This window comes from Andrena cerasifolii, chromosome 2 (genome assembly GCF_050908995.1).
Source record: "Andrena cerasifolii isolate SP2316 chromosome 2, iyAndCera1_principal, whole genome shotgun sequence".
In the NCBI taxonomy this organism is placed as follows: Eukaryota; Metazoa; Arthropoda; class Insecta; order Hymenoptera; family Andrenidae; genus Andrena; species Andrena cerasifolii.
The window spans coordinates 15747598-15760222 of NC_135119.1; the positions used below are offsets into that span (position 1 = coordinate 15747598).

The 12625-nt window shown below is 44.3% G+C and overlaps 1 protein-coding gene and 1 long non-coding RNA gene across 9 annotated transcripts in view; one reads left to right on the top strand and one right to left on the bottom strand.

Annotated features, from left to right (window-relative positions):
• LOC143378928 (growth factor receptor-bound protein 14) overlaps positions 1–11248 on the top strand; it is a 41986-nt gene extending 30738 nt beyond the window's left edge. For all 6 annotated transcript variants that reach the window (XM_076831058.1, XM_076831053.1, XM_076831056.1 and 3 more), the window contains exons 9-13: positions 7308–7535; positions 8001–8102; positions 9433–9707; positions 9789–9882; positions 9958–11248. In XM_076831058.1, coding sequence (XP_076687173.1) covers positions 7308–7535; positions 8001–8102; positions 9433–9707; positions 9789–9882; positions 9958–10233 — 975 coding nt within the window. In that variant the 3' untranslated portion in view covers positions 10234–11248. The remainder of the gene's footprint in view (positions 1–7307; positions 7536–8000; positions 8103–9432; positions 9708–9788; positions 9883–9957) is intronic.
• On the bottom strand, positions 1297–6513 carry LOC143378935 (uncharacterized). Of its 3 annotated transcripts, XR_013088390.1 has the most exons (4): positions 3038–6511; positions 2628–2667; positions 2362–2540; positions 1297–1435 (listed from the first exon to the last, which is right to left on the bottom strand). It is a non-coding gene; the product is annotated as an uncharacterized LOC143378935 (long non-coding RNA). The 3 variants fall into 3 exon arrangements; XR_013088388.1 differs by having other exon boundaries at positions 2628–6513; XR_013088389.1 differs by having other exon boundaries at positions 2362–5840; positions 5956–6506.
• Positions 11249–12625: the final 1377 nt, after the last annotated feature.

The window sequence follows — 12625 nt, forward strand, 5'->3', positions numbered from 1 at the left end:
GCTTTCTTTGGGCTTACAAAATAAGCTACGCGCTCCTACGTTCTCTCGATGATATATCTTGAAACTAGATACCATCGCATAATTGTCCTGCAAAAATCAGCCGCTACTTCTTGCAACTTTAGCTGATATTAATGTTTAAAGTGCGAGAACGCATGAAATTTCAGGGGGTACAGGAGGACTCCCGAATAGATTCACGGCTCTTCGCTGAGCGTTTCGAATGATTTTCGTGCTTGTACAATATTGTTACTCTCGTAGGAATGCATTCCAACAGAAGGATTTATCGCCATGTCGAACGTGTATATTGCAAATCATGCGATATTCATAAAAGGAAATTCGAAGCCACGCGATACAAAGAATGGTTAGTGATACCTGTGAATGCTTTCGTGGCATGAAAACAACAAGTATAAACTATAAAACAGTGTTTTTATTTATTGTTTCAAAGATTCGTTTCATCTTATATTGAAATTAATCAATCTTATAATTTACGGCTTGTGTAAACGGCTTGGTAGCAGGTCACGGTTCATTTCAGGTTTATTACCAAAGACATTTGGTCCCGCGTAGGTGCTCGTTCGTCGCTTAATCCTCAACTGGTGCAAGCTAATTTTTCTACTTATATTAAAATATTAATTTATAACGCCATTAGTGATATTCCTATTTGTGAAAGGTCATATTATTACTTCTTTAAGATTATATTAAGTTTGATGTTTAAAAAGTAATACGAAGAAAAACAATAATTAAAAAATATTGAGAAATGCCGAAGTTATGTGTCTTTCCCACTTCTCTGTGCGTCCGACCACTGTGCGCCGTTGGCACGAGAGCGTGGCAGTCATCGGATTTTCATACGTATAGGTAAACGTTTCCTCGAGTTTGTAGGAAAACGAAACTCGACCAGCATCGCAGACCTTGTAACTGTTGCGCAATCCATAGCCGATCCAGCCGTGACTAACGCATCCTTTCTTTATTCGTTTATTTAGTCGATTCTCAGGCAGCAGGTCGATCGAGTCTTCCACGAAAGGAATATGATTTCCAAAGAGATGCCAGGCGCTTGTAGAGTTGTCCTGGCGCGAACAATGTGCTGCGCATTCTTTCTTACCTTCGGACTCCACGGTATTCGCCGAAGGCAATCATTCCATTCCGCTCGCACTCGCTTTTTTCCCTCGCTTTCTTTGTCATACCAACACCGGAATATCTCGCCCGAACCCCATTTCTCATCAATGCTAGCGACATATTCGTTAAGCGCTCGCTTTGTCTACTTGCTTGTCTGACTGTCTTTCTATGTATCTGCCTGTCTATCTTCTCTCTTTCTCTCTAGTTTGGATATTCCCTCGACGTTCATTGGCTTCGGCATCGATATTGGCAGCGGGATCGGTATTGACATCGGCATCAGCATCGGCACCGCCATCGTCGCCGTCGTCAGGAGCGATCAACGTCTCCCCTGCGAATTCGTTCGGCCGTTTTTGTAACGTTATGTAAAGCACGGTGAGTAGGGTGCTACGCCAACAATACCCAGTCCAAAGCATATCCTCGTTTCGCCGTACGTTCCTCTCCCGTACTCGGCATGGCTGGATCGTCGCGGAGTTGCCCCCGCTATGCTTTTCGATACGCGACCGCGGCTCTATACGCGAAGAGTTCCGAGCAACGATTTGAAGGCTCCCCCAAACCAACGCGAATGTCCGCTCCGCGGATCAGATAGGGCAGCGGTTTTTTTTATACGTGGTGGCTTATGGGCAGTGTTATCTGATCCGCGGCGGATCCGCTCCGCGCCGCGAAATTCGCGTTGGTTTGGGGGAGCTCTGATTCTTCCATATTCGCTGCGCGATACATCGCTATAAAGAATTTCGGTAAAAATCTAACGTCGCTCCAGTCGCTCAGCGTCCTCGGAACACAGAGCGTAGGGTAAAGGACCCAATTATTTACACCTAACCAATTACTGTCATCTTAAGCTATTTTACTTAAAATAACGAATAAATAAACTATAGTATATAATCTATAGTACCTATAAATTAATCTATACCTTAAGCAATTTTACTTAAAATAACGAATAAATAAACTATAATATATAATCTATAGATTAATCTATAGTACCTACAGATTAATCTATAGTACCTATAGATTATATACTATAGTTTATTTATTCGTTATTTTAAGTAAAATTGCTTAAGGTGACAGTAATTGTTTAGGTATCAGTAATTGTGTCTCGACAGAGACGCTTCCGGTGGATTTATCCGATCAAGGCTGTTTCAACGAATCGAAAGATGAAAAAGACTCGTTCGATGTACCTATATCTCGTTGCATTCGCATGTACTTGGGTATTTACCTACATATGTACGCAAGCTTTCTAAGTAGTTGACGCTAACTTACCTCTCCCCACAAAAATGCGATCCGTTTTTAACGGAATTCAAAGAGGAGGAGATTATAGATTCGACCCGTTTGTATTTCTTCTTTATGTTTGTCCCCGCATAACTCCTCAGCATATGGACCGATTTCGATGATCTTTTTTTTATTCGAAAGAGAGCGGTGCCCCGGTGGTCCCACCTACACTGCATCAACATTGGCCCAATATATTGCCAGTTCTGGTTAATAATAGAGACTATTGTCACCTAATTATTATTATTTTATGTACGTACGCGCATATCTCCTCAGCATGTTGTGTCAATATGTATAGAACTGAAAAGTTAAAAATAAAAAAAAATTTAAAAAAGATTAAAACCAATGTCAAAATTATAAAAATGCACTAAAAAGTATAAAATATTTTTTCCCCTTATTTAATGTACGACTCTCATATTTTTTAAGTCGGCGCCTCATCATTTGCACTGTGTCAATCTGATGTCGACTTAAAAAATATGAGAGTATTTTAGTGCATTTTTATTATTTTGAAGTCGGTTTTAATTTTTTTTTAATTTTTTTTTCGAGCGAAGAGCTGTCGACGGAACAACCGCAATGTTACCGAATACCGATGGCGATCACGATCGCGTCGAACAAATTAATGCAACTTAGAGGAACGACTTAAAATACGAGTCGGTAATCGGGGGATCACCTTCTTCTCTCTTTCTCTTCTTCTTTTACTCCTGTGTTTTGTCTACCCACTTGGCACTGGATATGTTCCTTGGTTCCGCTGTTGCCCTGCCACCAAAGCTGATTATATTATGTTCTCGTATTCGTAGCACTGAGGACACCGTGACCCATATAACGATTTCTACTATGAGTCCAGTGAAATTAGACGGAAATCTGCCCAACCTACGGAATAAATCCCAGCAAGCTAAATATTGGTATGGGTGTTTTTATTATTTCGTTTTAAACAATATGTTAAAAATCCCAATCGATCCGGACGCCGCTAAAAATTTTACAGAAAGAAAAAAAAATAATAACGGTTTCTCGTTAATATATCGTTATCTAGCTGGTGTAGCACAAAAATAGTTATTATGTAATTTGTAGACTAGGAAATTCTGTACAAAAAAGGTCGTATGAGTTTTTGTCGTGGGATTAACCATTTTCATGTGTGTCGGGTTACCAAGTTTCAACCCCCATACTTTTGACAGGGGAAGATCTCGAACCCGGAAATTAAAAAAAAATTATGAAACTCTGTAAATATATAGGGGATGTCCTCCTGAGTACAACGCAATTTTGTTTGCTGCCCAAATTCACTCCAGGGGAGATTGAAATTGACCCCTGAAAATCCGTATTTTTTTCTCGATTTTATGTTATAAAATCTCTGTAAAATTTTAAGCAGCGGTCGGATCGATGAGGACTTTTGACATATTGTTTAAAACGACAAAATAAAGGCCCATACCAATATTTAGCTTGCTGGTATTTAATCCGAAGACATCCTAATTTCACTGAAGTATATTTCGATTCGCTTGCTTTAAGCGAAAGAAACAAGTTCGAGATCACCCCTTCCGCCGACGGTCTCTTCCTTCTTCTTAGGGGTCGCGGTCTCCTTGTAGTTAACGATTCGTTTCGTACCGGTTCCATTCTGCGAACGAAATCGTGGACCGTTTTCTGCAGTTCGTTCAGACGCTGCGTACACCTCCACGAGCCCGGCGTAAGAGGACTAGGCAGTCGAAAAATCGATTTTTTTATTGCATTTTCCGAAAGTACTATCTTTTCTAAATACAATGCTGCTTGGTTTATAGTAAAATTCTCACAATTGCAGATTTGGCAGCTAAAAACGTCAAGCGGCAACCTATAGCGTCACCTTTGCCCAGAAACTTTAAATGCGTGTTTCTCTTCATTTTTTCCTGATTGCGAGCGAATTGAGGTTCAAATCGACTTGGAAAAAATTACAGGATGTGTAGAACATGTGTCATTTCGGCGCAAACCTCTGATATGGTCCGTAAAAATTCGAGACTTTCATAAAAAAATCCGGTGAATTCTTAATTTTTTTTATGAAAGTCTCGAATTTTTACGGACCATTTCAGAGGTTTGCGCCGAAATGACACATGTTCTACACATCCTGTAATTTTTTCCAAGTCGATTTGAACCTCAATTCGCTCGCAATCAGGAAAAAATGAAGAGAAAAAAATATTCGAGAAAAACGCGTTTAAAGTTTCTGGGCAAAGAATTTTACTATAAATCAAGCGGCATTTTATTGAGAAAAGATAGTACTTTCGGAAAATGCAATAAAAAATCGATTTTTCGACTGCCTAGTCCCCTTATTAAGGCTGCCGTTGCAATGGGCGGCTGGCGACTGCGCCACTAGCGTAAGGAAGAAGAATGTATCTGTTTCTCCCTTGCACTAGTGGCGCAGCCTTAAGCCGGGCTCGCGGAGGTGTACGCAGCGTCTGAACGAACTGGAGAAAACGGGCCGCAATTTCGTTCGCAAAATGGCAGCCTTTAGGGCTAGGCTACACGTACGACTGTAAGTCGTACGACAGTCGTGCGCGAATCCTGTAACAGTCGGCCCGCCATTACGACTCAACTGTTTTGTCGCTGGGTGCGTGCAGACAGCCGACATTCTGTCGTTGCTAATCTTTCTTCTGGAGAGATTGCGAGTTTCATTTCTGTGTTTTGACAAGTGACAAACTCAAAAGTTCGCCTTAACTTTGTACGCTCGTTCTAAAGTAAGCAAAGAATTTGTCTGAATATTGTTTTAATGTTTCGAACATAGTATAAAATTTTCCTTTTTGAAGTCTTTCACTGTATAGTGGATGAATCCAGTATCTCCGTTTTTATTTTTGTCTTCCTTGTGATTTTAAGTCGAATAGCAAGCGCACAAAACGCTGCTAGATAAACGTAATCCATGTCTACTTCTCTTCAACGTCACAGACCTAATGATTTTCAGAACGACAGAACGAAACTTTTGTCGTTTGTGTGTCCACACCCATATGCAATGCATTGACCACCGACAGTCGGCCGACTTAAAAATCCGAAGCTGTCGCAGGTGCCCGCCAACTGAACGACTGACCGCTGTGGTATGTGTAGCCTAGCCCTTATATTCACAAAAATTTCACACCAAATCATCCACATGAGTTTCTACCCCACATATGTTTGCTCGTCGTATCTCTTTGAGCTGCGATTTGTGCGTGGATCCCGTGCTTCTGGTGTTACTCAAAACCGGTTCCGATTCCGGCCACATCAACAACGCAACATAACCTATACCTCTACTCGAGAACGTCGATTGGCTCCAGCGCGGCGCGGCGCAGCGCCTCCGAATCCGGCGTTCGTCCCATTTTGTCCAGCGATTCAAGGGGATTCTTGTATTTGTAGTTCTTTAGCGATTTACCATTTCTATTTGAAAGGGTGGTACGGGAGAACTGGCAGGATGCAATCAAGGTTACCACCTCCCCGATTTTGGCCCGGAGGCTCCGGGTTTTCAAGTAAATCTCCGGGCTTCGGTTTTACTGAAAAAATCTCCGGGTTGTAAAAAAAAAATGAGATAATAAGAAATTGTGGTATTATACAATGGTATCAATTTTATATACAATAAAGGTTATTAATTAAAAAAAAAACAGATACTTTTAAATTCTGAACCTAAAAGAATTGCACATCTGTTTTCCGGATATTCGGGAACAAAACTTTTCTTTTGCTTGTTCTATCTCCGAGTTTATATTCGAATCTCCGGGTGGAATTTGTGGCACGCCGGGATTTATACGGTGAAAAGGTGGCAACCCTGGATGCAATCCTAGGTATGGGCAGGGGGACCAAGCTGTCTTTGTTTGGCTGAAGTTTTCCCGTTTAGTTAGCACCGCATTGGTAGGAGGCGCTAGGTACATCACACACACATACCTACGTGTATCAGTGAGCACGACACACAACCTTTCGACGTTGGTGAAATGTTACCATGACGACCGTCGTCATTTAGAAATGTTTGGCGCAGACACGAGGAAGTGTCCTCACTTTCCCTGGTTTACCCTTTCTAAGGCCGTCTGACCATGGATTGTCGCGTCAGTGACGCGTATGCAGCAGATAGAAGGATATACAAAGAAATTGAATATATTTTCTTTTCCTAAGAAAAGAAGAAATATTCAATTTCAATGTTTATCCTTCTATCTGCTGCATACGTGTCGCTGGCGCGACAATCCGTGGACAGGTTTAAAGTAAACGGTGCATTACACGTATACACATACACATACGTCCCGATTCACACCAATTCACACATTCACAGTTTAGTACGCACCTCATTGGTAGGAGGCGCTACAAACTCTGCTTCAACTTTCGTAAGAGGGAAGCTTGGCCCCCCTGGCGTCGAGTAGTACCCATACCCAGGGGGGCCAAGCTTCCCTCTTACGAAAGTTGACGCAGAGTTTGTAGCGCCTCCTACCAATGAGGTGCGTAACATTTCACCAACGTCGAAAGGTTGTGTGTCGTGCTCACTGATACACGTAGGTATGTGTGTGTGATGTACCTAGCGCCTCCTACCAATGCGGTGCTAACTAAACGGGAAAACTTCAGCCAAACAAAGACGGCTTGGTCCCCCTGCTCGACGCGACGCGATGCTACGCGTGGCCTGAATGTCTCGTATTTGCAATTTGCTCAAGCATTTCCCATTTGTCGCCGTTTAGAATATTATCGGCCATCACGGGAGCTCGTTCGGATCGGCCGTTGAGAAATTTCCGTTTAACGATTCGAAGAAACTAGCAAAAGAGAACGCAAACAGATTAGATCGTTACATTACACAGGATACCTACTTACTTACGTAGGTGGTCTTTGAAATATTCCCATGCTGATGGTACGGAAAGCAGAGAATTTCACAAAGCATACCTATAAACACAGGCGTTCAGACTCGAGAATCGGCTCCCCTCTTCTGTTCCATCGGTTTTATTAACGACTAAACGTATCGAATCCGGTGGACGATTCGATGATTTCAGAGAGATGATCAACTGATTGCGTTCGCTCACTTGTCGGATTACGAGTTGTACAGGATCACGACCGCGAAGAGCCGATTCAACTCTCCGTTCGAGTGGGGTATCTGCCTGAGGCGGTCCTGCAACACGGAAGCCGAAAACACAGTGTCTAGCGAATCCGGCCTCAAGATCGTCACTTTCCACACTGAAAAGTCTTACGTCTTCTGGCTCACGGCCATGCGTCTCGCCAAGGTAACCAGAAATTACCAGTCTACATATATCGGCGCATCGTTTACTCCGCCGAACGATGCGCCGCATTTCTCACGATATTGCCGTGTTGGCGTTTTCGCACCGTTATGCATTTGTCATACGCAGTGGGCACTGTGGGCAGTGGTCGTGATCTCGATGTCGAACTCGTTCCCGTCGTGCGCCTGCGCCAGTTTCAAGCCTGTTCTCGCTACTGCTATGATATATAGCGGTTCTAACCTAAAGCCTTCTATTTCGATTTTCGATTTCCGACCTTGTTCATCTTGCCGCTATGCCTTCTATTTCTCTCTCTCTCTCTGCGAGCAAGCTGGATGCTATTCTGCCTGTGCCTACACACCTCGCATGCGTGGAAATACTGTAAATGGAAGGATCTTAAAAGACAGAGCACGCGAATACGTAGCATTAACAGCCGGCGACGACCGGTAATCGAGTAATTTCTCTTTGTCGCAGTATGGCAAGCAACTCAGAGAAAACTACAAAGCGTTCAAGAACCGGCAGTGCGAGCAAACCAACGGGGAACATCAGAAGGAACAATACGCCAACGTTCACAACGTGAGTTTACGGACAAAAACAAACACCACATCGCACAGTATTTTCTCGACTTCCGACAATCGCACATTCTCGTAATCGTCGACCTTCCCTCCTCACCGCGAGCACCTATTTTGTGTCTCGGTGCTGTGAAAACCACGTGGGCCTAAACTTTGGAAAATCGTGCAAAAACCCTGCACCAGCAAACCGCGTAGCTGCGAGCTACAACGAATATATATATCGAGTTGTCGCTGCGACCGTACGATTTCGCCTCGAGATACGCGTCAGCCATCGTTTCCCCGGTTTCCGTCGACCCGTGCTTCTCACGAACAAATCAACAACACCTTTCTAACCCTCGCCAACTATTGTGTGACGAATCCGAACGGAACCGTAACCCGCACTTGCGCCGGCGATTCTTCTTTCTCGTTGCACCGCACTGTCCTGCCCACTCGTCCAGACGATTTCTTTACGTTGTTTTGGTCGCGCGAACCTTCTCGATCGGTCGTGCGCAGTGCACACTGCGCAACTTTCACACCGACGGAGGTAGGTACGCACACATATACGCACGCCCCGCATCGCTGCCGCGCGCCTGCGCACCTAGAACCTTGACATTGAACGAGTTATCTCTCTGCCGCTGCTTCTCTCCTATTCATTCGAAGCGTCTCACCGTTCCGGACGGACATGGAAGAGGTGCGTCGCACTCGGTCCATTGCTTATCCCCCCCTCTTTCCGAGGAAGGTTTGGTTTCCCTTCGATAGTCACTGAAATTCTTAACATCGCAAAGATATAATATCGTAGCTTCGCGTGTTTGGAGTTCGAATCGATGATATCGGCAGTGACTCTGTCCCTAAGGACTGGCTCGTGCAGTTGGATTGCCGTCGTGTCTGGTTCAGTGAATATCTTTCGACATAGTCCGGTAACGCGATCTAGCAATCGAGGGTAGAAGATGCAGTAATATACACTACTTGTTTATTTATTTACTACGAGTCGGCATAAGCTCTAGGGGGCTCGGTGTCCAAGTGTCTACCCCATCTTCCAATATTTATGTACCCCACTGAAGAGCCCTACATCGATCCCCCACCACATCTGCGGTCAGTGCGTTCCGTTCGGTGGAAGTGCGTTGGACGAAAGCCACGGTTCGCGGATAAATAATGCTTCGTCGGTAATAATGCTACCGGCACTACCGGAAGACAAATACTTGTCACGCTTCATGAGTCTTTATTATAGTTATCTCACTTCTACGTAAGAATATTTAATCGCAAAGCGGTAGAATCCAGTAGGGAGAAAAGTGAATGAGAAAATAAGGAAATAAGAATATAGGTACGTATTATTGAATAATGGACGGTGTTGTCAGGAACCGATACGGTCTCGCGTGGCAATGGACTTTACTGGAAGCGTCGGGAGGATCGTGGAGGATCCAAAGGAGGCTAAGGACATCGCCGAGAGCGAAGGGATGAATTGGCGTCGAACGTGGAGGCCATTCTCGAGGCCGGCGGCGCAGCCGAGCTGCGGAATGGTTAGGTTCCACGGACTCGACGACGGTGTTCACGTCCTGGAGCCCTGGTTCCACAGGGGACTGAAGAGGGACATCGCGGCGGGGATCATAAGGGATCACGGTACCGCGGACGGGTAAGTGAAATCGGGTTACTGTTCTCTAAGGAGTTCTCTACATAGATAGAGCTAGCCTTAATCGGATCGCCGCCATTTCAGCGTGTTCCTGGTTCGAGATAGCAAGAGCAACGTGGGCGCGTACGTATTGACCTACAAATTCAGCGAGAAAGTGTTTCACGTGCAAATACAGCCGGTAAGAAATCATTTCACCGGATCTAGTTATCGTTTTGATGATCCTGTTCGGAATTGTGGAGGACGCTGGTTTCAGGTGTTCGACGAGCGATGCAATTGCTGGTTATACACTATCGACAAGGGCATAACCAAGTTCTACGATCTGCTGCAGCTGATCGTATTCTACCAGCTGAACGCGGGCTGCCTGCCTACCAGGCTCACCCACTACGTTCAGAATGGCATCGCGGCACCCGCGCCCAGATCGGAAGACGGCGGAGCCTCCCCGCCCCTCTCAGAGCCTTGCGTCCGTTTTTCCGCCATCCCTACCGTCATCGCCAATACCACGAACTGCTCGAGTCACAGAAGCATTTGAGGATAGGCATGTCAGCAGCCCGCGAGCGTTGGCCAACGTCTCGCTGTTACCGGCTGCTGCTACTCGATCGATCACGCTTCGACCAGACCGAGGACGCGCGGCGAGGACGCTCGCGACACGCGATCGGGCTGCTGGAGTTTGTGCCTCTGCAGCTACAGCAAGTGCAACTTGTAGCGCGATTTTACCGTTGGTTGGTTCCGCTGCGTAAAGGTGAACGAGACTAACACATCCCAGCGGACACCGGAGGAACTAAGCCTCTAACAGGCCGCAATGTCGCGAGTTATGTTTTCACCTTTACGTTTACGTTCACATATACGCCTGCGCGTGTTTGTTCGACGAGGATTATTCATTGCACAGGAATTGGGAGGGGCCCACGGAAATGTTTCTTCACGGAATCGAAACACTCCTTTCTCGCAGCTTTTCTAGCCCCTTCTCCGCTTAGTTCTCCCCGCTAGTCGCTGATCCACCGATTTATATTTAAACGGGGGATGCGTTTAAGCGTTAAGCAACGGGAAGCAAAGAGTATAGGTAGGTATGTACCTATGCGAAGGACGGAAGAGGGTGTTTGCGGAATACGCCGGTTAGGTGCTGTTAAGACGACCGTCGTGGGGACGAACCACGATATAAAACATATATATTTTGTACGAACGTAGAGAAATCAATATACGATCCGCAAGACCGATTTCCAAACGCGACGTGGTCGTCGTTCCTTGGAAGCGATAAAACAGGAAAATATAACGAAACGTCAGTGTCTCCGTTTTTCATTTCTTTTTCCTGGCCATCGTCATTCCTTCGTTCATCCCTTCATTCATTTACCAGTATGCCTCGCGTTCCGATCGAAAGGGATTTCCTTCGGGGAAAGTTCCTTTCGGTCCATCATGCCATCGGTACATCTTGAACGACGTTTCTCTGCAGACGATTCGTGATCATTGGAGCGTTCGTAGAGCTCCGCCTGTAACATTCTTATACCTTTGTATGAATATTTAATACGCAATAAAACACGTAAGCACGCGCACACGGTCAATTTCCTTTTTTCCCAACTGGAAAACGCTTTCCACCGAGCACAGTCTTCCTCGAATTATCCAAATGCTTTTCTCCCAGGATTATCGGGAAAGACCTACCCACCCCATAGTTTTGCTTCCTCGCTGCCTGCGAGGGCCTGCGATCCCGGGTTTGCTGCCCGTTGACTGCCGAGAGCAATAACACCGTTGGGCCAGGTAAAACACCCGGTACAGAAAAATAAAATGTTCGTGTTTTTGATAAATGTTGATGAAAGTATTACCAATGGATTTTTTTAAGGTTTCTCGATGAAAATGAGTTCAAACGAGACTGCGTTCACTAAATGTTGTAATTTACACACTGGAAAGTGACTTCTTCCCGTTACACACTGTGAAATACTGCAGAAGAGAATTTAAATGGTGAATATCAACGACTTCACCAAATTGTAAAGTGTCTGCTGAAGATTGCTTAAGGGGTTATACCCGTTTGAACCCTAGGAAAATGTGTACATTTTGTGGATTTTTTTACAAGTCAACGGCTTGACGAAGGTTTCCCGTTTTTTCCCTATCTTTACATAGTATTATGAACTACTTAAAAAAAAAGTTTCAGTTAAAAAACTATCGTTTTTCGGAAGTTATACATACATATCCGAAAGTCTCTCGATTTTAGACGGCTAAACGGTGGGCCTGAAAACAGCTGTATGTCGTGTCTGAAATCAAAAACAATAAAATTTTCTTACAAAGTATGTCAATAGCTATCGTCCAACGGGGCTGATTTTGAAAATTTTGGCAAATAAAGAAATAGTGAGAGATCGAAGGTAAAGTTACATTTTTCTAAGAGAAAAGGCCACCTTTTTTCTTTATAAATAATAAACGGGTAATCGGAATAAAAAAAAACCCTCGCTGGATGATGTGGAATCTTATTACGATCCTGCATGCAAAATTGGAAGTGAATTGGTTGAACGTAGCGCGAGTTTTTAGGCCCACCATTTAGCCGTCTAATATCAACAGACTTTCGGATATGTATGCGTAACTTCCGAAAAACAATAGTTTTTTAACTGAAACTTTTTTTTTAAGTAGTTCATAATACTATGTAAAGATAGTAAAAAAACGGGAAATCTCCATCAAGCCGTTGACTTGTAAAAAAATCCACAAAATATACACATTTTCCAAGGGTTCACACGGGTACACCCCCTTCACCCCTAGTAATCATAGGGTAACACCCGTGTTACACGAATTGAAAAAATCGTGCGCGCCGTTTGTGGGCTTTTTCATGAACTTTAAAGCGTTACTTCACTATTACCATATGTAGCAAGTGTCCTTAGGGCAAAAGTACATTCGTAGAAATTCTACTGCGATACACTGTAATAAATTTTTGTCATTTAAGTACTGAT